Here is a 27,489-nt window from a genome sequence, read left to right on the forward strand (position 1 = left end):
ATACTACATATTCTCGACCTCGTGCCGAACTGCCCCTCGCTGCTACAGATCACTGGTTCGATTCTCTCAGCAAACCCCGCTCCAGAAAATCAAACTGACTGATCAATTTGGTGTTATCTCCAATTGACCCTCAAGCCTCCTCGTATACTTTTCCTATTGAGTCTTCAACGGCCGAGATTAAGTCCCTAATCAATGGCTAAGATTAAATTTGGCTTGATCCTCGTCTCTTGGAACCTTCTAACCCAAAATTATATTAATACACATTAACTAAGTTTATACTTAGGACCCCATTAAAAAATACTAATTATTTTAATATCTCCTGATTCGGGTAGAATTTCTCCAAACGATTTCTAGGTTTTGGAGATCTTATGTGCTTTAGCCTCTCCACCAATTTTCATGGCTAGAGCACATCCAATGCTACCACAAATCAACACTCCCTCTTAGCGAGGAATGTGCTCTAGTAATGCTTCACCATGGAAACATTACACTGATCCTCCGCACTGGTACCTGTGTTGATGCTTGGCTTGCTGCCTCACATCATCTGCACTACTGCTTCCTGTACTGTTGCCCATGACACTGTCACTACTACATTTGTATTGCATCTCCTTCTCAATATGCTACCCATGCTGCCCCTTGCACTGACATTGCTAACTGTTGCACTGCAACTCAGTTACTAAGAAGTAGGTAACTGACTTCTCCCAAACACTGACATCCCAATTAGTCTGGAAGCCTCGTGAAACTGAAGCTGCCTCTGCTGCTATATTGTGCTCCCTCTATTACCATTGTGTTGCCTCATATTTCTGCACCCAAGCACTGCCTTGTTGCTCCACTACACTTCGCTCCACCTGACCCCTGTCATCCTGCTACTGTCGTTAAGGGCTCCCGTAGCCGGATATGATCCAAGAGTTTGGGCAGCTCAAGGATCCTGCCCCTAGTATGTAGTCCTCCTAACAACAACCTGATGTCTCCCCACCACTTCTCTAGAGGTGCATGAGAACTCATGGCACAGTCGTCATCAGTGTCAACCTCTTTCTCCGTCTTTAGCTAGAGCTGCCTTAGAATCAGAAGTATCTCCCTTGTTTTTCTTCCTGGGACACTGGGCATAATGTCCCAACTCCCCACAATGGAAGCACTTCACCTTGGAGATGTTTTTCTTCTTCTTCTTCCCTTGTTGTCCCGCAAATGCTAGAGCCGCATCCTCCTCCTCCTCTTTCTTGATTCGACCTCCCTTGCCACTACTCCCCATCTTGGTTATCCTCCTGATCTTTTATTGGTGAAGAGCTGCCCACATCTCCTCCCATCCTAGAAGAGTGGCCCTGCCCAAAATATTTTGGACAAATGTCTCCCACTCCTCGGAGACTACATTCAGGGCAGTCCTAACCATAAATTCTGGATTCGGTGTAGACCCCACGGAAGTAAGCTAGTCGCGAATCTCCTGCAATCTGAGAAGGAATGGATCTATCTACTCTCCCTCATGCATCTGATACGACTGCAACTGATTCTCCAATAGCATCTTCCACTACACAGAAGTGCCCTGATACAAGGTCTTCAAAGTTCAAAGTATCCCATATTTCCTTTGTTGTGTTCTTTTCAGTAATATGTGGTATGACATGATCTTTGACCCCGTCTAGGATCATGCACTTCGCCCTCGCCATTGCATCCTCATACTTCTCATTCTCAGCTGGGTCGACCGGGATAGCCATGGTTCTCAAGGCAAAGTCCTTGATGCGATGTCGATCCAGGATTGCCAGGATCCTAGCCTTCCAGATGACAAAGTTGGAAGCCTCGTCCAACCTATCCTAATCCCTCAGTCCGTTCACTGCCATTTCAGCTCCTCTTCTGGACTCCCTCTGAGTTTTGACTTCCCTCCTGGAAATCCTCTGGCCAGCTGTCGAACCGCTCCTCTCCAATCCTCCTTGCAACTACAACTTGGCTCTGCATTTCTTGGCTAGAAATCTGTCAAGGTAGCGACTCCCTCTACCTTGGTTCGTCTCCTTAGGTATTGTTCTGTCTTGACAGAAGCAGCACCCTACCAACTTCTCATTCACAATCTGCCCACAGCTCCCCAAGCCCCGGCAACAGAAGAAACTGAACCTTTCAGGCTCTGCGCAATCCCGGGAACGGCAGAATCTGCTCCTCCTGGCCACAGCGTCAATCATTACTGGCTGAGAAAGATGATCGGGCACTGCGTAGGTCTGATCTACCCCTCTCTGCCTTTGCGCTAACCGTCCTCCTAGCTCGAAATGATGACGCAGGCCCTCTGCGTCGCTTCTTCTCTGCTGCTTCTGCTCTGGAACAACGCTCTCTCGGGACAGCTGCTACTGCTGCAAATTCTTCAAATTATTGTTGGTGCCTTCAGTTCTCCTATGATCTGCAATGCTCTAATACCATGTTGAAATTTCTAAATCTGACACGTCAGAAATCCCTACTGCATTATCTGGTTTATTTTCTCCTACTTGTTCTTTTCATTAACAAGTTATTTATAAATATAAATACCGAAAATAAACACAAATGCAGCCTTAACACATATATAGATCAGCAACTAAAGTAACTGAGACAATCACACAAGGGACACCGTTATTTTTGGACAATCGTCCCCGGAAAAAACCAATGCAGGAAAACTGGTGCAACAGATATGAGAGTTTTATTATTATGCAGTTTCTGAATACAACTAGGGTGCCAGAAATGGCTCACTCAATAGAGAATGCCCTCGGCAGAAGTACCTCTCCTCGAAGATAGATATTTCGGCTGATCAGTCACCGAATGATTGATCCCACAACAACTACGGCAGTTGTTTACCTGGACAATGAAAGTTGCTCCAAGCTTCTCCAACTGCTCTGTGTTACTCTGCTAGGGACTACGTCACCCTCTCAGCTCCAATCTGCCCCACGAAAATCTTCAGCACTTCCTCTTGGCCCTGCGTCAGCTCTGCTAGCCTTTGCGCAGCTATTGCTACCTCTGCATCAGATACTTGGCTCTCTGTGTCATCCCTCTGGCCCTCTGCATCACCCATGTTGGCCTCCTCAACCTCTACGTAAGTCCCAGCTCCCTCTGTGTCATCCTTCCCAGGCTCTGCACTGTCTCTTTGGCACTATCTCTGCCTCTCTGCTATGTATTCCCGGCCCTGCAACAGATCACTGGTTCGATTCTCTCAACAAACCCCGCTCCAAAAAATCGAACTGACTGATCAATTTGGTGTATCTCCAATTGACCATCAAGCCTCCTCTTATACTTTTCATGTTGAGTCTTCAACGGCCAAGATTAAGTCCCTAATCAACGGCTAAGATTAGATTTGACTTGATCCTCGTGTCTTTGAAGCTTCTAACCCAAAATTATATTAATAAATTAATATTTTAATTTTCCTAAGTTTATACTTAGGACCCCATTAAAAATACTAATTATTTTAATATCTCCTCATCCGGGTAGAATTTCTCCAAACGATTTCTGGGTTTCGGAGATCTTATGTGCTTTAGCCTTTCCACCAATTTTCATAGCTAGAGCACATCCGATGCTACCACAAATCAACAAAATCCATATTGCAATCAGCCTCAATCAATGGTCAAACTTAGTCAAAGCTTAGAATCGATCAAACTTGGTCAATTCATCCTCCTTTTTGCTCCTTTCTACGATTGTTTGAGAAGATATGTTGTGTTGAGTGAGTGGCTAAAATGAGGAACTCTCATTATGTATATATACTAGTCAAATGGGGTGAATTTGACCAAGAGTCACACCTTTTCATGGTGAGGTTGACTTGACACTTTGGAGCCTACATGAAGTGTTAAATTATGGTATGTTATATGCTTAGAGCAGTTTACTTATTTTTCTTCTTATTAGCCACAGATTAGCAATCACCTATACATTAAGTAAAGTGCAGATAGAACATTAAATGATCAACAGAAAACAAGCCAAGACAAAAGACACAAGATGTGGCGGCTAGCCAAGGACAAACCCCAATGCGGGGAAACCCTTTGATCAAATCTTTTTTATCTTCAATAGTTCAGCAGAGAGAAATAGTACAAAATCTGAATTCTGTAATTTTATATCAGCAGTAGCAAACCTTAGATCAGCAAAGTCAAACTTGATCAAACTAGTTGAAATTAACCTCTAAAATGCTTGGTCAATTTCCGGTCAACCTGTCCTCTAACAGCATGAAAAAACAGCCCTTGAACAGCCCCAAAAGTACAGTCAATTTGCAGATTTCTAAAGTCAACTTGCAACCCTAAACTAAGGTAGTCAACACCGATCAAACTAGAGGTCAAATCACTTCGGTTTTCGTGCCAAAAATTGCGGCTTGCCTAGGAGAGTCAGCCACACCCAATCCACACCCCTAGATGGTCAACACTTGGTCAACACTGGTCAAAGAGATGACCTGTTGCCCTAGCGTCCTTCTTTCTACGTCTTCCTTGCCCTAGGACGTCTTCCTTTCAGCCACACATGTGAGAGAGAGAGAGAGAGGCTCCCTTTATGCGTAGGAGAGAGAGAAGATGAGTGAATGAATTGTCCAAATGAGGAGGAGGCACCTTGTATTTATATGCAAACATTGAGGATGAATAGACGTGACTGTTGGGCTTCTGAGCCTACATAAGTTTGTTGGCCGACCTTGACAATTTGTCCATAATCAAAATAAATTCATATCTCCATAAATACTTATCGGAATCGGGTGATCTTTAGATCAATCCTACACCTCTCGATGAGAGGAATCTAGGAAAAATATCAATAGCCATAAATAAGGTGACCCCCATGGAGTTTGGCCCTAGTTGCCAATTTTAACACTCCCTCTCAACTAGGGACAACTTCATCTGCAATCCGTCAGACCGTCGCTGCTATCCATCCATCAAATGCACTGTCCTGCACAGCTTGACCCTACTCTGCTATGCTCTGCTCTGCTTTGCTCTGCTCTGCTCGAGCTATGAAGAAGAAGAAATGATCGAGGATGTATCATACCATCCTCCACTGAACCGAAGTCAGTCTCAGAGTGTGTACCACTCTCACTGATCCCAAATCAGTATCATTTATCCCAAATCAATGGTGGTCATCCTAGCATAGGGAGTACGATAGATACAACGATGCATCCATCGATAGTACTACTATGGTCCCTATCCTCATTTCCCTGCTTATTGATCAAATGAAAGGTACTTCCCATGAGTCCCAGACTACATGGGTGGGATGCCTCGACAGGAGAACTAATCATCCTGTCCACAGGAGAACGAATCATCCTGTCCAGTGGATGCCACGGAGAACTAATCATCCTGGCCTACAGAGGAACTAATCATCCTGTACCACAGTTGCCACGGAGAACGAATCATCCTGGCCCATAGGAGAACTAATCATCCTGTTCCATAGTCACCACGGAGTGTCACAGGGGAAGGTTGAACCTTTTACCCTGTACATAGTGCTCCACCAGGGGATGGTGAGTCGCCCTGTGGTCACATGTCGCTCCAAGAAGTACCCCGCGCCCCCCTGGAGCTCCCAGAGCTCAATACATCATACTTGACCCTCATAAGAGGGTCTCTGAACGACACCAAGTCGTTCTCGGAAAGTCAGGAATTTGACCTTTCCTTGGGGCTTTGTCAAAATCTCAGCGACCTGTTCATCTGTACCGATATGTTGGAGCCTTATTGCTCCTCGCTGCACCATATCTCGAATATAGTGGTACCTGATATTGATATACTTGGAGCGATCATGAAATACGGGATTCTTTGATAAATGGATCCCGCTCTGGTTGTCACACAGGATCACGGTGGTATCCAATGTAAATCCAAACAGCTCACTGAAGAGCTTTCGCAACCAGATTGCCTCACAGGAGGCCATGATAGCAGCAATGTACTCTGCCTCGGCAGTGCTCAAAGCCACTGAATTCTGCTTCCTTCTCATCCAGGATATCGAGGCAGATCCCAAAGAGAAACAGCACCCGGAAGTGCTCTTTTGGTCCACCACACTGCCTTCCCAATCAACATCAGTATACCCAAGTAGTCTCACATCTCCGGCAGTATATCTCAACCCATGAGTGACTGTGCCATGAAGATATCTCAACAGATTCTTGGCACCAATCCAATGTGAGTGGTGAGGCTCAACCATATGCTGACTCAATGTGTTGACTGCAAAGCATATATCCGGACAGGAGTTCACCAAGAATATCAATGCTCCGACGAGTTGACGATACTCGGTAGCATTTCGTAAAATAGGTCCGGCAGCACTACCGCTTAACTTCTTGAAGTCAAGCTCCATCGGGATAGTTATGGGCTTGCAGTCCACCATGCCGAATCTCTCCAATATCTTCACCACATATTTTCCTTGAGATAGGAAAATCTCCCCTAGTTTTTGCCAGACTTCCAGTCCTAAGAAGTAGTGCGTAAGTCCTAGGTCTTTCATCTCGAACTCAGAAGCCAGCTCCCTCTTGCATTTGCGAATGAGGGGGTTTGCACCTGTTAGAAAGAGGTCGTCAACATATAGCACCAATATGAGAGGCTTGTCATCTATAACCTTAAAGTAAAGGTTATGGTCGGCTTCACTCCTAGTGAATCCTAGCTTGATCAAGTAGCTATCGATCCTCTCATGCCATGCCCGGGGTGCTTGCTTAAGCCCATAGAGGGCCTTCTTCAACCTGCACACATGAGATTCTTGATCATAAATCTCAAATCCTTCGGGTTGCTCCACATAGACCTCCTCCTTGATCGAACCATGTAAGAACGCAGTATTGACATCCATCTGATGTAGGTTCCATCCTTGCGAAGCAGCAAGGGCTATGATCAAGCGGATGGTGGTATATCAAGCAACAGGTGCAAATATCTTGTCATAGTCTATACCTTCCTTCTGGGAGAAGCCACGAGCGACAAAACGAGCCTTATATTTTTCCGCACTTCCATCAACTGCATGCTTTATCTTGTAAAGCCATTTTGAAGTGACAATTACTTTGTCCTGGGGTCTGGGGACCACATCCCAAACATCGTTTTTCATGATGGACTCATATTCCTCAATCATAGCATCCTTCCATACTTGATGCTTGACAGCATTTGTGAATGACGAAGGCTCATTTTGGATGATCGTGCTCATGATGGTCAGGTATCCCTAATACCTGTTCGGCTTCTTACTTTCACGGAAGGTTCCTCTGGGTGCAATGTGTCCTTCAGCATCATCAAGTGTCCCCCTAAGCCATAAAGGCCTCTTCCTAGAAGAGGAAGGCTCTTGCGGAGGAGGATCAATAGGATCCATAGGTTCTTCCACATCGGGCATCGTCTCATCTTCCTTTTCCTTCGGTTCCCCAGTGTCAGCTTCTTTAGATCCCCTTAAAGTAGGAAGATTATCTACTTTGCTAAGAGCCATATCTTCGTCAAAGGTGACATCATGACTAATCTCGACTTCCCTTTGACCAGCTACATAGATTCTATAGCCCTTAGTATTTTCGCTATAGCCCACAAAGATTCGTTTCTTTCCAGATGCACCCAATTTATTTCTTTTCTCTTTTGGCACATGAAAATATACCGGGCTTCCAAAAATTCTAAAATGAGATACGTTAGGTTTCTTACTGGTGAACATTTCTTCAGGAGTCTTGGAACCCAATGCTTGATGAGGGCATCGGTTTTGTACATATATGGTGGTATTTGCAGCTTCGGCCCATAGAAACTTCAGAAGTCTTTGATCATGGAGCATATAGCACAGACAGCTTCCACAATTGTATGATTCTTCCTTTCCGCCACACCATTATGCTCAAGAGTATATGGTGTAGTAGTCTCCCTTTTAATGCCAGCCTCTTTGCAAAAGTCATGAAACTCATTGGATTCATATTCAGTCCCATTATCAGTCCTTAAGGTCTTGATCTTCTTTTCGGTTTGATTCTCGATCAAGGCTTTGAAGTGTCGAAACCAGGAGAACACTTCATCCTTCTTTTTCAAGAAGTATATCCAAGTCTTGCGAGAATAATCATCTGTAAAATTGAGGTAGTATAAATATCCTCCCAAGGAGTTCACGGGCATCATACCGGATATGTCTGAGTGAAACAACTGCAATATATCGGAGGTCTTGCTTTGGCTTGAGGGGAATGGTCCCCTTTTGAGCTTTCCTTCGACACATCTTGGACATACACCTTCTTGCTCTAATCTGAACTCGGGCATCCCAGTAACCATTTTTCTCACGTCGGGTAGAGCTTTATAATGAAGGTGAGCATACCTCCGACGCCATAATTTGGACTGAAGAGATGTGTCACAAGACATGACACCCAGCGGACTTTCTCCGACCTGATATAATGAATCAACTAGAAACGCAAGAGTAAAAGCATCTTTAAAGTTCTTTTTCCATACACGTACCTTGCCATCATTGAAGGCCACCTTGTAGCCTTGGTCTTCCATTGCCAAAATGGACACCAGATCCTTTTTGAGATCAGGTACATATAATACATCTTGTAAGTGGATGGTATTACCCTGATTCAATTGAAGAGTGACATTTCCTACGCCTTTCATGGGATATTTTGAATTATCTCCAAGAACAATTTCCAGGTTGGTTTCCTTCTCTATCAGATTATAGAGAGCTTCTTTGTAACCAGTGAAGTGCCTTGAGGCACCAGTATCAATAAGCCAATTTCCCCGCGAGTCCGGGGGAGCAGTAGGAGATAGAGCTGCTAGTAGATAATATTCATCATGCTTATTGTTAACAGTGTTAGATTCATACCTGGAATTTCTTGCCTTCTTGAATGGTTGTCCTCTTCCTTGATTTCCGCACTTCTTTTACCTCTTCCATTCCTTTGATTGCCTTGAGAGGGATTTTGATCATCGTCTCGATGTGAGTCCCTTTTATCAGGGCACTCCCTTGCATAGTGACCTGTTTTATTGCAATTGTAACATCATCCTTTTCTTCCACCCTTAGGTTCAGCCTTTCCTTTGAATTTAGCTCCGGAATTGTTTCTTCATGAGAAGAAAAGGCAGAGGAATGACCTTTAAGTATGGGCATTTCTTGCTCTTCCATCCTTGTTTCTTCTTGAATGCATCTGGCCATTAATTCCTCAAATCTAGGAATTACGTTATTGTTGAGAAGAGTAGCCCTAAATATATACCATTCAGATGGCAGTCCTCCAAGAGTTGTGTCATTTCCCTATCAAGAATTACTTCCCCAATAGATAGGAGATCGTTCTTGATCTCGGTGATCCTTAAGAAATATGTTGGCATACTCTCATCTTTGCCCTTCTTAATTTCTTTCAGCTTATTTCTAAGAACCAAGACTTGATTTGCATCATTAATTTTAAATAAACTCACCAGTCTATCGTAGATTTCCTTGGAGGTGTTCAGCTCGAAAACATAGGCCACCAAACGCTTGTCGATAGAGTCCCGGATGATCTTCCTTGCTTTGACTTCTCCCTTGGTCCATTTGTTCCTAGTAACAGCGGATGCATTTGATGGAGGCTCAACAATGCCGCCTCTCACATGGTCCAACACTTCCTGTTCTTCTAATGTTAGATCGAGAGACATCTTCCATCCGTGATAGTCAGACTTCTCACAGAGTTTGTCTTCAGCAGGGAAGTGTGTTGAGGACCCCATGATTTCTTTAAGATAGCCTTGGGAACCTTCTGTTCGGTGATTGCTCTTGCTCTTGCTCTTGCTCTTGCTCTTGCTTGGGCTTTATCTTCACCTTACCTCTGATACCATGTTAAATTATGGTATGTTCTATGCTTAGAGCAGTTTACTTATTTTTCTTCTTATTAGCCACAGATTAGCAATCACATATACATTAAGTAAAGTGCAGATAGAACATTAAATGATCAACAGAAAACAAGCCAAGACAAGAGACACAAGATGTGGCAGCTAGCCAGGGACAAACCCCAATGCAGGGAAACCCTTTGATCAAATCTTCTTTTATCTTCAATAGTTTAGCAGAGAGAAATAGTACAAAATCTTAATTCTGTAATTTTATATCAACAGCAACAAACCTTAGATCAGCAAAGTCAAACTTGGTCAAACTAGTTGAAATTGACCTCTAAAATGCTTGGTCAATTTCCGATCAACTTGTCCTCGAACAGCCTGAAGAAACAGCCCTTGAACAGCGCCAAAAGTACAGTCAATTTGCAAATTTCTGAAGTCAACTTGCAGCCCTAAACTAAGGTAGTCAACACCAGTCAAACCAGAGGTCAAATCACCTCGGTTTTCGTGCCAAAAATTGCGGCCTGCCTAGGAGAGTCAGCCACACCCAATCCACACCCCTAGATGGTCAACGCTTGGTCAACACTGGTCAAAGAGATGACCTACTACCCTAGCGTCCTTCTTTCTGCGTCTTCCTTGCCCTAGGACGTCTTCCTTTCAGCCACACGTCTGAGAGAGAGAGAGGCTCCTTTTATGCGTAGGAGAGAGAGAGAGAAGATGAGTGAATGAATTGTCCAAATGAGGAGGAGGCACCTTGTATTTATATGTAAGCGTTGAGGATGAATAGACGTGACTGTTGGGCTTCTGAGCCTACATAAGTTTGTTGGTCGACCTTGACAATTTGATTTTGTCCATAATCAAAATAAATTCATATCTCCATAAATACTTATTGGAATCGGATGATCTTTAGATTAATCCTACACCTCTCGATGAGAGGAATCTAGTAAAAATATCAATAGTCATAAATAAGGTGACCCACATGGAGTTTGGCCCTAGTTGCCAATTTTAACATGAAGCCCAAAGATTAGAATTTTAAGTTTAATTTCCATAATCTTCTAAGTCGACTTAGGAGGCCTCTTGGCATGCCGGAATACCTCCTGATGCTACAAAAAAATAACACTCCCTCTTAGCGAGGGAGATATTCTCCTTCGCTGCATCAAATTTCCCCTTAGCTAAAATTTCTCCTTCATAAGAAAATTTCATGAGCTTGCTATGTTGATGCATGTCTATAGATAACTCCATGCTGAAGTGGGCAATGTGAGTACCAAGGCATTTTACCTATGGCCAAAGTCCTTTATGGCTCCTCAAGTAACATATTAGTCTCTTCTAGTCAAATTCCTTTATGATCTAGTCAAGCCCTTATGGCTTCTCAGGAGAGAATCTACCCTTGGAGAATTCACCCATCCAAAGTCGTTTATGGCTTTTCAAGTGAATTACATCTATCGCCTCTGGTCAAAGTCCTTTATGACCCAACCAAGTCCTTATGGATTTTTAGGAGAAGATTTGTCCAATCTTGTAATTGCCCTAGGCCATTCACCTTTGGTCAATGTCCTTTCTGACCCAACCAAGTCCTTCTAGCTTCTTAGGTGAATGTATCCATCTCCCCTGGTCAAAGTCCTTTATGGCTTCAAGAGATGGTCTGCCCTAATCCTGCAAAGCCATCAACACTCCCTCTTAACGAGGAAGACATTTTGCATCACGCCAAGCTTGTCTCTGAAATATACAAACTTCATTCTAAAAAAACGCTTGGTGAGAATGTCTACAATCTAATCATCTATGAATATGTACTGGAGCCCCACTTCTCGTTGCACCATGTCTTGGATGAAGTGATCTGATCAAAGAGTCCTGCAAGAAGCTTCCCAAGTCATATTGCTTAACAAAGTGTGACATTGGTTGTGATATACTTTGCCTTTGCTATACTGAGTACAACAAAAGTCTGCTTCCTGCTAAACCAAGATATCAAAGATTTCCCCAAGCTAAAGCAGCACCATGATGTTCTCTTTATGTCCTTTGCACTCCCTGACCAATTTGAATCCATATATCCCTGCAGCCTCACTTCACATCCTGAGGCTTATCTCAAACCATATCCAACTGTACCACATAAGTACTGCATGCTTCGCTGCAACCCAATGTACATGCCTCAATTCAACCATAAACTGGCTCAGGGTGCTCATTGCAAAGTAAAAAAATAAAGCTTGGTGTTAACAAAGTACATCAAGGATCCGATCAACATCCTTCTCATCATTGTTGATTTTCTAGTGCAATTAGGGTTAGCACATTATATCTGAAATTTTGATAATTACTTTTGATGTAGATCTTTTTTTTAACTTTTTCTGATATATATCATTCAACAATTATACTTCAGAAATTCAACAATAAAGAACAGTAGAGATCACAATGCACAAAAGAGAGACAAGATTTACCTTGGGAAAACCCATCTACAGGGAAAAACCTAGCAACCTTTTCAATAGAGGAATTCTTCTTGTTCAATAAGGGACACACATAGACCTATGGTCAAAACTAGTCTTCTCCTCCAAGTCACCGAAACTGATCCTGCACTTCGTTTTGCCTGTCTGATCCAGAAATTTCAACCTCCCAACAACTGTCCAGTAACACAGAATTTTGGCCACCAGTAACTGCCTAGTGACCCAGAAAATTTCAGCCCTCCTACAACAGTTACCCCAAAAAGATGTGAATCACACACAGAGAGAGAGACTAGACCACACCAAAGAGATGCTAGAGAGAGAAGATTTCGTCCTTGTCCTTTGCTTCCTTTTCCCAGAAACTATCTTGAGAGAAGAATGTGAATTGCCCAAATGAGGAGCTCGAGCTACCTTTATATAGTAGTCTGTCTAGGGTGAATGGATGTGTCTCTTGGCCAGGGCCGACTTGACTTGGAGGGAAGCTGACTTGTCACTTTTGGAGCCAAAAATTTCATTTTAAAAATTCAAATTTACATCTTTTAAAAGTCGCATGGGACTTTGACTCAAAATAAATTTTCCTTTGACTCAAGCATTTATAAATATGCTTTACAATGATAAATATAATTACATCAAGTGACCAAAAGTACATTATGAATACCGACCATAGTTACAAATTCAACACTCCCTCTTAACTAGGGAGGTATTCATAATCACCGTCATAGATGTTCTCAAATTGAACAAATTTCTCTAAAGAAAAGGTTATCCATTATTACCAGCATCATCATATATCATCAGCATCCGCTAGTGGCCATATCCGAGGCGATACCAAACCCATGGCAATGTCATCAGCATATCAGGACTCACTCCTCTAGAGTGATCAGTCCTCAAATCCCATGGCCACCACCTAGGCCAAAATGTTGAGACCCTCAACTAGCAAGCACTCACTCACCCTTCCTAGTGAGAACTCTGGGCCAAGACCTCACTCGACCCATGGAAATGTCATCAGCATATCAAGACTCACTCCTCCAAAGTGATCGGTCCTCGAATCCCATGGCCACCACCTAGGCAAAAATGTTGAGACCCTCAACTAGCAAGCACTCACTCACCCTTCCTAGTGAGCACTCTAGGCCAAGACCTCACTCAACCCCTTCCTGATTGGTGATCGAGTCTAGATGTTGAATCAGACCTCACTCCACCCTTTCAGCGTGTGATCAAGGTCCAGATGTTGAAGGACCTCAGTCCACCATGCCTGGTTTGTGATCAGGGTCCAAGACCTCACTCCACCATTTATGGTGTGTGATCAAGGTCCTCCTCCAAGAGACACTCACTCAACATTCTCTGTTGAGCCCTTTGGGTCTTTTGGACCCATTCTCTCTTTTGGGAGAATGTCCACCCAGGTTGTAGACAAATTAGCACTCCCTCTCAATGACAGGGGTGATCTCCACGAGCCCTAACATGCCTCTAAACTACATGAACTTGTCCCTTGGCAATGGCTTTGTCAAAACATCAGTTGTCTACTCATCAGTGGAGATGTACTCAAGCCTTATTGCTCTCCTCCGCACCATGTCACGAATGTAGTGGCACTTGATCTCAATATGTTTCGACCTGTCATGGAACACGAGGTTTTCTGAAAGCTTCACACAGCTTTGATTATCACAATGTATCACCGTCAGTTCCAAATCTTGGTCAAACAATCCTGCAAACAAATTTCAAATCCATACTACTTCAGTACAAGCCTTATTGGCTGCAATGTATTCTACTTCAACAGTGCTGAGTGCAATCGACCTCTGCTTCCTGCTCATCCACGATATCGTAGAGGATCCTAAACTGAAGCATACTCTCGAGGTACTCTTCCTATCTTCAGCACTTCTTGCTCAATCAACGTCTGTATATACCTAAAGTTGTACATCCTTATTTGCAACATACCTCAAGCCATAGTTCATTGTACCACACAAATATCTCAAGATGTGCTTTGCTGCAATCCAATGCCCGTGTCTTGGTTCTACCTGGAACTGGCTCAAGGTGTTCACAGCAAAGAAAATGTTCGGCCTGGGCCCTGGTGTTAACCAAATACATCACAATACCAATCAATCGTTGGTACATAGATGGATCTACCAATCTGGATTCAGAGCCTCTTAACTTTTTCAAATTAGTCATCATAGGAGTCGACATGGATTTGCAATCCATCATACCGAATCTTTGAAGGAACTCTAACACATACTTTCCTTGACCAAGGAAGACTTCACTAGGTTTCTGCCATACTTCTAATCCCAAGTAATAGTGCATCAATGCAAGATCCTTCATGTCGAACTCAGAAGCCAACTACTTCTTGCACTGAATGATAAGTGGCTCGCCACCTGTCAGAAACAAGTCATCTACATAGAATAGTAAGATCACAGGTGCATTCTTCACAACCCTGAAGTAAAGGTTTGGATCAACTTCGCTCTCAGTAAATCCCGGTCTCGTCAGATAGTTGTGTATATGAACATACCAAGCTCTTAGAGCTTGCTTGAGTCCATAAAAGGCCTTCTTCAACCTGCAAACATGACACTCCTTTCCATATACCTCAAATCCTTGAGGTTGCTCTATGTACACTTCTTCCTCAATCAAACCATTGAGGAAAGCAGTCTTCACATCCATCTAGTGCAAATTCCATCCCAATGCAGCAGCAAGAGAAATGATGGATCTAATGGAGGTGTACCTGGCAAGTGGAGAAAAAGTCTCATCATAGTCTTCTCCCTCTTTCTGGGAGAATCCTCTAGCCACAAACCTTGCTTTGTATTTGTCAATACTGTCATCTGTAGCATGTTTTATCTTGTAGATCCACTTAGAAGTCACCACGGACTTCCCTTCAGGCATTGGCACAATTTCCCAAACATCATTCTTCATGGTTGATTGGTACTCCTCATCCATTGCTTCCTTCCACACATGCTCACTGGCTACTTATTCATATGTGGAAGGTTCTTCATTAATGAGTTTTGTCATGAGCGCTACATAGTTGGAGAACCTTTTAGGTTTCTTCACTTCTCTAGATGTGCCATCAGGAGTTGCATGTCGTTCTGCCTCTTCTAATGTGGATCTAAGCCATATTGGTCTCTTCTTGATCTTTGGAACTATGACTGGTTTTGCTAGATCTTGAGGCCCTTCTGGCCTTCCGATACACTCTGTAGAACTTGAGTGTTCCTCCTTTGACGCTTCCTATTTAACTTCTTCTAAGGAATCTACGCAGACTTTCTTAGAGCTCCAATATGCTACTTTCTCATTGAAGGTGACATCTCGACTAACCTCAATTCGGCACTACTCAGGAATGTATATTCTATAGGCTTTTGAAGATTCATTGTATCCAACAAATATGCTTTTCCTTCCTGAAGGCTCAAGCTTGTTCCTCTTCTCTATACAGAACAACCAAAGATTCTCATGTGCCCAACCTCTGGCTTCCTTTTGGAGAAGGCTTCTTCAGGAGTCATACCTTCTAGAACTCTATGAGGACTTCGATTTTGAATGTACAAGGTTGTCCATGATGCTTCACCCCATAAGAACAACGGCAAGTCCAAATCATGCAGTGTGGCCTTGATAGATTCTTCAATGGATCTGTTCTTTTGTTCTGCTACACCATTCTATTGTGGATTATAGGGGAAAACTAGCTCCCTCTTAATCCCAGCCTGCTTGTAGAAAGAAACAAGCTCCTTTGAGGTGTATTCTCTTTCATTGTCAGGTCTCAGTATCTTGATCTTTTTACTAGTCAAGTTTTCCACTTCCGCTTTGAATTCCTAGAACTTGTCGAATACCTCATATTTTGTCTTCAAGAGATATATCAATGTCTTACGAGAGAACTTATAAGTCATCAATGAATGTCACGTAGTACAACGAACCACCAAGTGATTTTACAAGCATCGAACCACATACATCAGAATGAATCAGGGCTAAAGCTTTCTTAAATCTGTTGTCACTATTTGGAAGTGATTTCTTGATGTGCTTCCCAAGAGCACAACCTTTGCATACACCATCGTTTTTTATCTGTAGTTCAAGAACCCTGACACTATTTCACTTAGCTCAGGTAATGCTCTAAAATGTAGATGTCCATACCTTCAGCGCCATAACTCACTTGGATCCATTTCATCATGTACTAATGCTCGATCTGGTTGACTCACAAGTCTATAAATTCTTCCATCACAAATCCCAATAACCCTAGTATCATCTATACTAGAGCCCTTTGACCACATAAGTATTTTTCCATCCACAAAAGCAACCCTATACCCTTTATCTTTTAAACAAGAAACAGAAACAAGATTCTTTTTCAAAACCGGTACATAAAGGACATTGTGGAGATGTACGTGGTTATTAGGATCCATCTCTATGGATGCCTTTCCAACTCCTTTGACTGCACAGTTGTTATTTGTCTCCCAATTCAACCCTTTGAGACAATTTCTTCTCTTTCATGCTTGAAAGATTCCCACACTCTATTGTCATGTGTCTTGATGCTCCACTATCTACCAGCCACATTGCCATCATCATCTGCAAAGCAACCAATCAAAGCAAAATAGTAGAAGAAATCCTTTTCACCTTTGGGCTTCTTCGGCTTTTCATCTTCTTCAACTTCTGCTGCGGAAGCATGTTGTTTCCCTTTTCTTTTCTTGTTTGCCATATTAGGACAATCTCTCTTGAAATGTTCATATTCTTGACAACCATAGCATTGTATCTTAGATATGTCTTTCTTCTTCTTAGAGGAAGAAGATCCCTTTCCTGACTTTTTGTGATGAGTTCCAAACTTCTTCTTTCCTTTGTTCTTGAAGCGAGCTGCAAGGGCTTGAAATTCTTCATCTTGACAATCTGTAGTCATCAATCTTGCTTCTTCTTAAGCACATGACATCCATAATTGCTCAAATAAAGGAGCTTTTTTCCAACTGCTTATGCTTACTACAAATGCATCCCAAGATCTAGGGAGATCACAAGTTCTTGATCAAAGATAGTTTCTCCAATAGCTGAAATTTGATCTCTTATTTGCGAAATCCTCACGAAGTATGAAGCCACAATGTCGTCATTAGTCATTCTTGTATTTTAGAGCTCATTCTTCAAACTCATGTACTGACCAACATTCTTGATAGTGCAGAGATTTATTAGGGCATCATACATCTTCTTGGAGGTATCGTTCTTTGCAATGTAGGGAATAAGATGATCTCTAATGGAATCCACTATTAGACTGATGGCAGTAATGTCATCCTCCTTGAACTTCTCTTTTCAAGCTGCATCAGTTGTTTTAGTAGTCTATCCTGTCATAGTATCCAACACTTTGTTCTTGGCAAGTATATGATCTATTCTGACTTTACAAGCTCTGAAGTTTGATGCTCCCTCTAGCTTGTTTTCAGATTTCATGGAGAGGGCCATAGATGCCAATGTATAAGGACTTTAATAGACTGCTTTCTCTAGTGTTTCTACAAAAGTGATCTCAATGTACCTTCCTTCCGTTGCCAAAGCTCTGATACCATGTTGATTTTTTAGTGCAATTAGGGTTAGCACAATATTACTGAAATTCTGATAATTATTTTTGATGTATATCTTCGTTTTAACTTGTTCTAATATATATCATTTAGCAATTATACTTCAGAAATACAACAATAAATAACAGTAGAATAGTAGAGATCACAGTGCACGAAAGAAAGACAAGATTTACCCTGGGAAAACCCTCTATAGGGAAAATCCCAACAACCTTTTCAATAGAGAAATTCTTCCTATTCAATAAGAGACACGCCTAGACCTATGGTCAAACCTGGTCTTCTCCTCCAAGTCAAGTCACCCAAAATAATCCTGCACTTCATTCTGCCTATCTGATCCAGAAATTTCAGCCTCACACCAACTGTCCAGTAACCCAAAATTTTGACCCCTAGTAACTGCCCAATGACCGGCCTCCTACAACAATTACACCAGAAAGATGTGAATCACAAAGAGAGAGAGACTAGACCACACTTACGAGATGTTAGAGAGAGAGAGAAGATTTAGTCCTCCTTTTTCGTCCTTGTCCTTCGTTGCCTTTTCCCAAAAATTGTCTTGAGAGAGGAATGAGAATTACCCAAATGAGGAGCTCGAGCTTCCTTTATATAGTAGTTTTTCTAGGGTGAATGGACATATCTCTTGGCCAGGGTCAGACTTGACTTGGAGGGAAGCCAACTTGTCACTTTTGGAGCCAAATTTTTCATTTTAAAAATTCAAATTTACATCTTTTAAAAGCCACAATGGGACTTTGACTCAAGCATTAGTAAATATGCTTTACAATGATAAATATAATTACATCAAGTGACCAAAGTACATTATGAAGACCAACCATGGTGACAAATTCAACAATTGTGAGATCCACCAAAAAATCTAAACCTCCAATCCCAAGAAATAGTGTATATGGCCATAATCCTTCATTTCCCTCCGAGGCCAACTCCCTTTGACATTGAAGCAAGTCTTCCTGTGGTAGTCCTGGGCCCTAGCTACTCCCTCTATCACGAAAGCAAATCCTTTTGCCATTGTTGCTCCCTCTATCAAGTAAGCAAGTCCTCTGCTCTTGTTGCTCCCACTGTCACATAAGAAAGTCCTTCTGCTATTTGACATGGTCTCGTCAAAGAAAGGCATACTTCTCATAGAGACCTTCTGTCTCTAAGCATCTTGACAATCTCAACACATGACATCCTCTAGGAAAGTTTCTCCTTCCACTTTGTCTGACGGTTTGCTCCCTTAGAATTGGAAGCTCTTCCTATCATCTATCGCAATCCTAGATGTCTATGCAATTTCTTCCTCTCGAACACCGATCACTTTTGCTGAGTCTATGCTCGAGCCCTTAGGCCATACAAGAACCTAGCCATCGAAGATTGGAACAAAAATATCCTTGTAGTCCACTCCCTCTTATTGGGACAACCCTCTTGCCAAAAACTTCGTTTTGTTCTTCTCGGTGTTGCCGTTTGCTACAAGAATCATTGCCTTGGTAGCCTTCATGATGTTCCTACAAACCTCATTCAAGAGGCCATGGAAGAACAATTATAACCAAGCAAAAAATACAAAGACAAGAAGTTGACCAAGGAATAAAAATAATAATAGTAATCAAGGGAGAAATATATGAATTACTTATATTTTGATTAAATAGTTGAGTTGTAGGAAATTATCCACTCCTTCTTTATCCTTGCCTCCTTGCAAAAATGAATGAAGTCCGTCAACAATCTCATCAACCTTGGATTCCTTTGTCTTCTTCTGAGGTGGATGCTCATCCTCGTTCTCAACATCATTTATTAATGCATGTTGCTTTCCTTTCTTGCTTGATCTGAAAGGGCTACGGTTTCTTCATCCTGAAAAGCAAGCTATTCATTGAGCTATCTAGCCAAACAACAAGCTAACATCAACAGCAAGTCTACCCTTCTTGTACAATTTCAAGAAATCCCTTGGTGGATGAATCAGAGAGGTGTACAACTACTAATCAAATTAACAACTTCCCTTTGGTCCAAATTCTAAATCAAGTTAACCACATATAATGTGGACCATAAACAAGGATTTGACTCCATGTCAAATGCAGGTTCGTGCTTTTACCCAACAACTTCAAATCAGTTTTTACATATCACATGCCATGATTGAAAATATGTCATCATCCATACTGTAGATCGTGTCAGGTCATTCCACAAGGACAAATGATGTGGCACCAATCTTTAGATCATTCCCTGGAGAGGTTGTCCTTTGAATCCAATGCTCACAGAGATTAGCTCCTTTTGATCACTGTCAATTGCTTGTTGTAGCAATCCTTCCATTGAAGCTACAGGCTCCTTTTCCTCTTGCTGTCAACTCCTTGTTTTGCCCAACAAACTTCACTCCAGCCCTTAATCAGCCCTCAAGGCTTGTTGTCCACTGTTCCAGACCACTCCTAGAGCCTTGGCCTGGTCTGTTATTTCTGCCCAACTTCAGTCCTGGTCTTTTCTTGACTGCAGCCCAGATTGGTCACAGACCAGCCACAAATCACCACAAACAGACTGTGTCCCTATTCTAAGTCACTTCAGCCCTTCTCAGTTGCCTTTTGGCCAGGCCCTCAACCCTCTTCTAGGGCTGCGGCCAGGATTTTGCACAGAAAAGGCCCTACAGAACCCACGGCCAGCCTTCTCCTGCACACAGAAGCAACACAGAGCTAACTTGGTGTTGCTTGGATGCTACTCGGCTTCTTCCAACAAACAAACTATCCCAAACTCGACCTCCCTTAACAGTTGTGGCTATCTTCTAGGGCTTCTTGCTCTCTCCACAAGATGTCTTTCTGCCCTCAACAAGCCTCAGATCAGCCCTACGTCAAATACAGAACTCGGCATACCAGCCATCCTTTGTTGCTGCCTCTCTAGCAACCTTAAACGTCCTTCTTATGCTCCAGCACTCTCCTTCTAGGTCAGTGGCTCACTTTTAGGCTTGTTCTCTTGCACAAGTGAAGTCACATTTCATTGTTGATTCTGATGACTGCTCTTTTAACAAGAGCTCTGATACCATGTTGAATTTTCTACAAGATAAACAATATAAACCAATTTTCTGATCTCATAATTACTTCCTAATGATCTTTAACAATTTTATCTTTAAGCCACCGATATCATTGAACAATTATACACAGAAAATCTCAACAGTGACGCAGTGAAAACAGTTAGATCATAAAGAGACAGTCATGCCCAATAGAGACAATAAATTTTCCCTAAGAAACCAAAACTTGGGAGAAAACCCAACAACTTTTCTTCTAGGAGAAATTTCTCTTCAGCAAGGTTCACAACTACATAAATTGTCTGGAAATCTAGGCCAAAATCCAAGTCCAAAATACCAGTCAAATCTGGTCAAATACCAGCCAGTCAATGCTGATCAAACCACCAAAAATTAGAGGTCAACGCTGGTCAGCCTGTGGTCAAGCTCAGACCTGCGGTCAAAGGCCTATGCTCAACTTCAGCCTGCGGTCAAGATCTGCGGTCAAATCCATACTGCGGTCAGCCTCAGTCAACAGTCAAACATGGTCAAAACTCAGATTCAGTGAAACTTGGTTATTTCATCCTCCTTTCTGCGGCTGCTTGAGAAGATATGTTGTGTTGAGTGAGTAGCCAAAATGAGGAACTCTCATTGTGTATATATACTAGTCAAATGGGGTGAATTTGACCAAGAGTCACACCTTTTCATGGTGGGGCCGACTTGACACTTTGGAGCCTACATGAATCCCAAAAATTAGAATTTTAGTTTTAATTTCCATAATCTTCTAGGCCAACTTAGGAGGCCTATTGGCATGTGGGATTCACCTCCCAATTCTACACAAAAATCAACAGTATGGTAATTTATGGACATAAGTTACATTATGGTTATAATTGATCCAACATGCTTATAATAAAATTCTGTCACGCAAGCTCTCACTGTAGAGAAACCAGAGTATTATTGGGGGGTGATATCACTTCAAAGATAATTGGTCCAAGAAAATGTGGATAAGAAGGTATGAGAGATATTTTGCCTCACCAAAATCTCTTCACAAGAGACCTTAATATGGTTCCACCGACATAGTTGACCATCAATTAACTTTTCATTTAATGTAATTTCACAAAAGAAGTCTAATATAGTGTGGCTAATCACCTTCAAATTGATCCTACTCAGTTTTAGAGGGTGATAGATGTCAAGGACTTCATATTTGGATGGGGTGAGAGCTATCGAGCAGATTTAAGGGGAAAGAATGTTTGCAACCTGTCATGGATATTTCTATGCAAGATTATCATAAGATCAGTTTGGCTCTCTAGAAATAAAACCATTTTCAAAGAAGCTATTAGTATAGAATGGATGGAAGCCAGAGCCATGACTGGAGTATGTTCTGAAGCTCATCTAAGAAGAAAGTGAGCAATAAGGATAAATCGCATTAGCAGAAAATTCACATGGTGAAGATGCTGACAGTCAATTCTGGATTACACGTTCAAAGCCAAGGAAACTAATCTAAAACTCAGTATACCATTCAAAGAAGGTTTTCGCAGTCTGTGTTCCATGGGGACTCACAAAAGAGTTCAAGAAGAGCCAAATCCAAACAAATTATAAGACACAAGAAAAGTCAGAGAGATAACTCTTTCATGAAGTGCCTTGAAATTGCATTTTATAATGAAGCAGAATCTCAAAACCTTGTTTATGGGTCAAAAACTGCCATGGACAAAGTATCTGACAGTCATTATCAAGGGAGATTATTGAAGAACCGCTCAGATGCTTCAGTGAAATTCAATTCATCCACACCCTTCTAGACAAAAATCAGAGAAAATATGACAACCTAAAAATGGAAGTTAGTTTACAACAGATAGAACTGGTTAATAGAGAATAGGATGGTTACAAGGCTGCTCTGCCAATATTTACTTTGTTTGATGTTTTCATTTGTGAAAGTAACTATTCATGTATAAGAGCTCCGAACATTATTACTTTGTAATAATTTTGGCCTTTCTTCATTCAGGACCCTTAGTGAAACATGGCTGGGTTGACTGTCAATCAGATCCAATTTTGATCTGTCTTTGCAGTGTGTTGAAATTAATATAATCAAACGTTATCCTATTAAAAAGAAAATTGAGTAAAACCATTCATGCATAACAAAACAATTACGTTTCACACCAGCTAGACAATTGTAATTGGATAAAAACATTTAGAGAATAATGTAAAGTTTACTTATACAAATATTCACAAATCAATCGTAATGTATATGTATTCAAGATTAAGACAAAAAACTCATTTAAGTTACCGAATGCTCAAAATGAAACAAAATTCAGGAAAAAGACGCAACACATTTTAGCTCAAAGATAGATATATTGCATACCTCACAATTTACGGGTACCTCGTAAGGATCATCAATACCAGTGAAGCCTGCAGCAATAATAAACCAACAATCTTCTCAAAAGACTAATGCAGGACAGATATACATTTTGATTCAAAGGGTGTTGAATTTTGTAACTATGGTCGGTCTTCATAATGTAAATTTTTATCATTTATATATTTATTTTTAAGCATGTTCTTCATGCTTTGGTCAAAAGAAAAATATTGTAAAGCATGTTCTTCAAGTTCATTTTCAAAAGAAAAAAATTTGAATTTTAAGACAGAATTTTTGGCTCCAAAAGAGACAGGTAGGCCCCCTCCTAGTCAAGTTGGCTCAGCCTGGGAAGGAACCCAATGGACAAGGAAAAAACCTATATATTGGCATTTTTCCTCCACCAATTGGCAAGCAATTCGCCCTCCTTCTAGAATTCGGGTCTCTCTGAGGCAAGCAATCTGAGGTCAAGAAGAAGAAGAACCTGAGGCTAGTAAAGATGTCTTCTGAGGCAAATGTCCGTGGATAAATCTCTGTCATGAAAGGCGAACAAACTCCTGAGGTTAATTGCATGCGATAGCAGAAAGATCGAGGCACTGTTGCAGAGGATACTTGACTAGGAGGATGGACCAGGTCAGTCCTAGTGTTTGACTTTGATGTCTCTCTCATTGACTTGATTCTATAAGGAAAGGATTGTTGGGTTTTCCCCATGTGGGTTTTCCCAGGGTATATTCTTCTGTGGCTGTCTCTCTAGCATTTTGTTTGACTGTTGAAGTTCCTTGTGTAATTGTTTATGATGAATAATAAATGTAAAACAGGATTAATCATAAGAAACAATTATCAGATTAGAGAACTATTGTAAAATCAACATGGTATCAAAGCTATGGTGAAAGAACAGCCCTGGAAATTGAAGTCATCTTGCCCTAGTTGTCCTAGATCAAGCATCAAGTTCAAGATTTGACCTCCTGAAGAAATTCTAATTCTGCCAAGTAAATTGTCAGATCATCAATCTCTGTCTTGGCTAAGTAAACCAGGACAAAGAAAAGAGAAGGTATGAAGAAGGACCGAAAACCTCAGCAAGCCAGCATACCTTTGTTTTCAGGAAGGTCGAAAGCCCTAAAATATCGAGTCTCAATTCATGCCTCAGTAACGAGTTTCAGTAGGCCGAAAATCTCAAATGATTTAACTTAGTCCGAAAGTCTCAGAAATCTAATCATGAAGCCCTAAGCTTCAGAATCAAAATGAAGCCTTTGTATCTTTGTCATGTTGCAGGAGACCGAAAGGCCACAGAATCTATCTCAGGAAGATCAAATATCTCAGATGGGTCGAAGAACGGCAAATCTTGGCCTTAGGACCGAGTCTCAAATCTCTGCCATGCCTCAGTATCAATCTTAGGAGTCTGAACTTCCTCAAAAGCCTCAAACCGAATCACTGATTGGCTAAAGTGGTATCTTCGTTGAACCAAAAAGGATCAAATCTAAGAAGGTCAGTTAGAAGCAATCCTCAGAAGTGGGACCGAAACCCTAAACTCTAGCTTCAGGTCTATCTTCATAGGCTGAAATGTCCCAGTGATCAAAGGTGACAATTTTAGCAGGCCGAGTAAGCCTCAAGTCAACCTCAGAAGAATGAAAAATGTATGAGCATTTGTAATTATGATCCTGAAGTCTTAATAATGTTCCAGATCTGAAGACTACTTTAAGAGACCGAATCCTTCAAATTCTCGAGAACCTGAGAAGTTATTATCACCAGATCTGTTGAAGGCCGAAACTACTACTGTCTTGGAAGCCGAGTTGTAGATCAAATCAAGTTCCCTCAAATCCTGAAGCAGCCATTGACAAATAAGTATCCAAGAATTTTGTGAGAAATGAAGGGATCTATTCTTCAAAGATACCCTGGGACTGATCACAAATATAAAGTTTAAGTATTTGTTTCTCATGAAAGCACATTACAGTGTTGGATGCTCGAGAACTAGTCTAAAATCTCATGTGCACCTACTACAAAATGGCATGCTAACCATCTTGGTGTATTCGATCATGATATAGGCCAAAATGACCTATATGTATAAAGTGCTAAAATTGCAAATCCATAAATCCATACCTTACTGTAATTTTCCTTGAAGATGATGCATAAGGTAGGATGTTGAGGTTACAAAGACTGCAAAGCATTAACACCATTTGCTGACATAGACCTTATGCTATGACAAGGGAGTATTGAGTTAGGTAGACATGACAAGAGGTCAAGCTCCTCTTCAAAGACTGAAGACTGAAGTACACAACTTGATCAGATCATGTCTAGCAGAATGATTGATGAAGACATTTTGATCTCAACACAATCTGATATCTTGCTGAGGGATTGAGACTTGATGGCATTTGACTGTTGGACTTGCAAGAAAATCTAGGGTTTTGGCCAGATTCTAGGGTTTTGGATATTGGAATATCTAGGGTTTGTAAACCCTAGCAAGGGCTTGAATAAGAAAACCCTAGGGTTTGTAGACAAAACCCTAGGATGGATCATTTCCACTAAAAGAAGAAACCCTAGTCCATACAAGGAAGGTATGACACCATGCTGATGTTGAAGACAAGGATGATGAAGCAGCAAGATGAATGCAAGAAGGCTAAGATTAAGAGGGAGCTAACATTCTCCTATTGTTAAAATTGGCAACTAGGACCAAATTCCATGTGGGTCACCTCATTTATGGGAGCTGATATTTTTCCTAGATTCCTCTTGTTGAGAGGTGTAGGATTGATCTAAAGATCATCCGATTCCGACAAGTATTTATGGAGATATGAATTTATTTGTATTTACTTGACAAATTGTCAAGGTCGGCCAGCAGTTAAATGTGTGGCACACATGCCCAGTGAATCATATAAATACAAGAGAGGTTGATTCATTTTCTCATCATCTCATCTCACTCATTCTTCTCTCTCTCTCCTTAGCTTTGGGTTATACAAGGAGCAGCTCACACGTGGGAAGAAGGAGGACGCATTAGGGCAAGGAGGACGCTGAAAGGAGGACGCAGAAACAGCTGAAGGTATCTTTGACCAAGTGTTGACTCATCAAGGGTGCAGTTTTGGTGTGGCTGCCTCTCCTAGGCAAGCCGCAGATTTTGGCACAAAAATCGAGGCAATCCGTCCACAGGTTTGACCAGCGTTGACTGCCCTAGTTTTGGGCAGCAGGTTGACTTCAGTCAACAGCAGTTTGACTGTGTTTTTGGGGCTGTTCAAGGGCTGTTTCTTCAAGCTGTTCGAGGGCTACTTGACTGGAAATTGACCATGTATATTGGAGGTCAATTTCAACTCGTTTGACCAAGTTTGACTTTGCTGATCTAGGGTTTGCTGCTACTAATATAAAATTACAGAATTCTGATTTTGTATTATTTCTCTCTGCTGAACTATTGAAGATAAAAGAAGATTTGATCAAATGGTTTCCCCACATTGGGGTTTGTCCCTGACTAGCCACCACATCTTGTGTCTCTTGTCTTGGCTTGTTTGTTGTTGATCGTTTAATCATTAATGTTCTATCTGAACTTTACTTAATGTATATGTGATTGCTAATATGTGGCTAATAAGAATAAAAGAATTAAACTGCTCTAAGCATAGAACATACCATAATTTAACACCTATAGTTCTCAAAAGATAAGTAGTCTATATTTCTCCTCCTTGATTATCACTATTGTTATTGTCTTTTTAGTCTTTTGTTTTTGTATCCTTTGCTTGGTTTTAATCGTTCTTCCATGACCTCCTAGTGAGGATTGGAGGTCAATGCAAGGGTTGCTTAGGCTTTGGCAGCAAATGGAAGAAGTGGAAGAATGAAGCAAAGCAAGAGGACTTTCCAGAATTGCTACTTGAAGGATATTGTACTAGATGAGACCCAAGTTCAGAGGGAGTGGGCAGTTTGAAGTATGCCTTGATTGTGCCTAAGAAAAATCAAGATTTAGCATGGAAGCAAGATTTGAGAAGGTTCTCCCAAAAAGAGGGAGAGGATCATGACAAGACATTTGCCTCAGTTGTAAGAACTACCTCAGGTTTTTGAAGAACATGAAAAGAAGTCTCATGATTGAAGAAGACTTTGTAATTTGGGCTTGGTTGAATGGATCAAGGATGATCCTGTATGATTTTTCTATGATGAGAGGAGGAGGACTCATGTGTCAAGGGAGCAGTAGTGGAGAAGGTATTGCTTCTAAAGGGAGAAGTTAGCACACCTTGTTTTCACCTCAGAAGGAATTGATCTTAGATTCCTGGATAATGAACTATCAATATGAGAGTGAGCACTCAGTCAGGGTGACCTGAAAGCATCTATGATGATGGATCATGTGAAGTTACAAGGATTTCCAAATTCAGTTTGAGAGAGTGCTAAAGACGGAAAGAGTTCATCAAGATATTGGTTCAGTTTTGGCTCTGTTATAATTTCTTGGATGAGCATGAATCAGTATGGCAAAGACCGAGTATCTTGTAGCTGAATTGGCAAATTGAGAAGCAGTATAGCTTTAGAGGCTACTTGCAGGTTTTGATCAAGTGTAGGTGATGACTGTTACCGCTCAAATTAGCAGTGGTCCTAGAAGGGGATCTTAAAGGGGCAACTGCTAGGTCAAGGAAAACAATGGATCAATAGCCCACTGTCACCTCAGCTAAAACTCCCTACTCTT

The 27,489-nt window shown here is 41.5% G+C and overlaps 1 protein-coding gene across 1 annotated transcript in view; it reads right to left on the reverse strand.

Moving 5' to 3' along the window:
• The window catches only part of LOC149262348 (adenylyl-sulfate kinase 3-like), a 153,955-nt gene that overhangs the window by 63,275 nt on the left and 63,191 nt on the right, over positions 1 to 27,489 (reverse strand). Inside the window, exon 6 of the mRNA XM_089424135.1 lies at positions 22,857 to 22,903. Coding sequence (XP_089280261.1) covers positions 22,857 to 22,903 — 47 coding nt within the window. The remainder of the gene's footprint in view (positions 1 to 22,856; positions 22,904 to 27,489) is intronic.

Source organism: Pinus tabuliformis, chromosome 6, assembly GCF_031772625.1.
Source record: "Pinus tabuliformis cultivar Carrire ecotype Pingquan chromosome 6, CPIR1, whole genome shotgun sequence".
NCBI lineage: Eukaryota > Viridiplantae > Streptophyta > Pinopsida > Pinales > Pinaceae > Pinus > Pinus tabuliformis.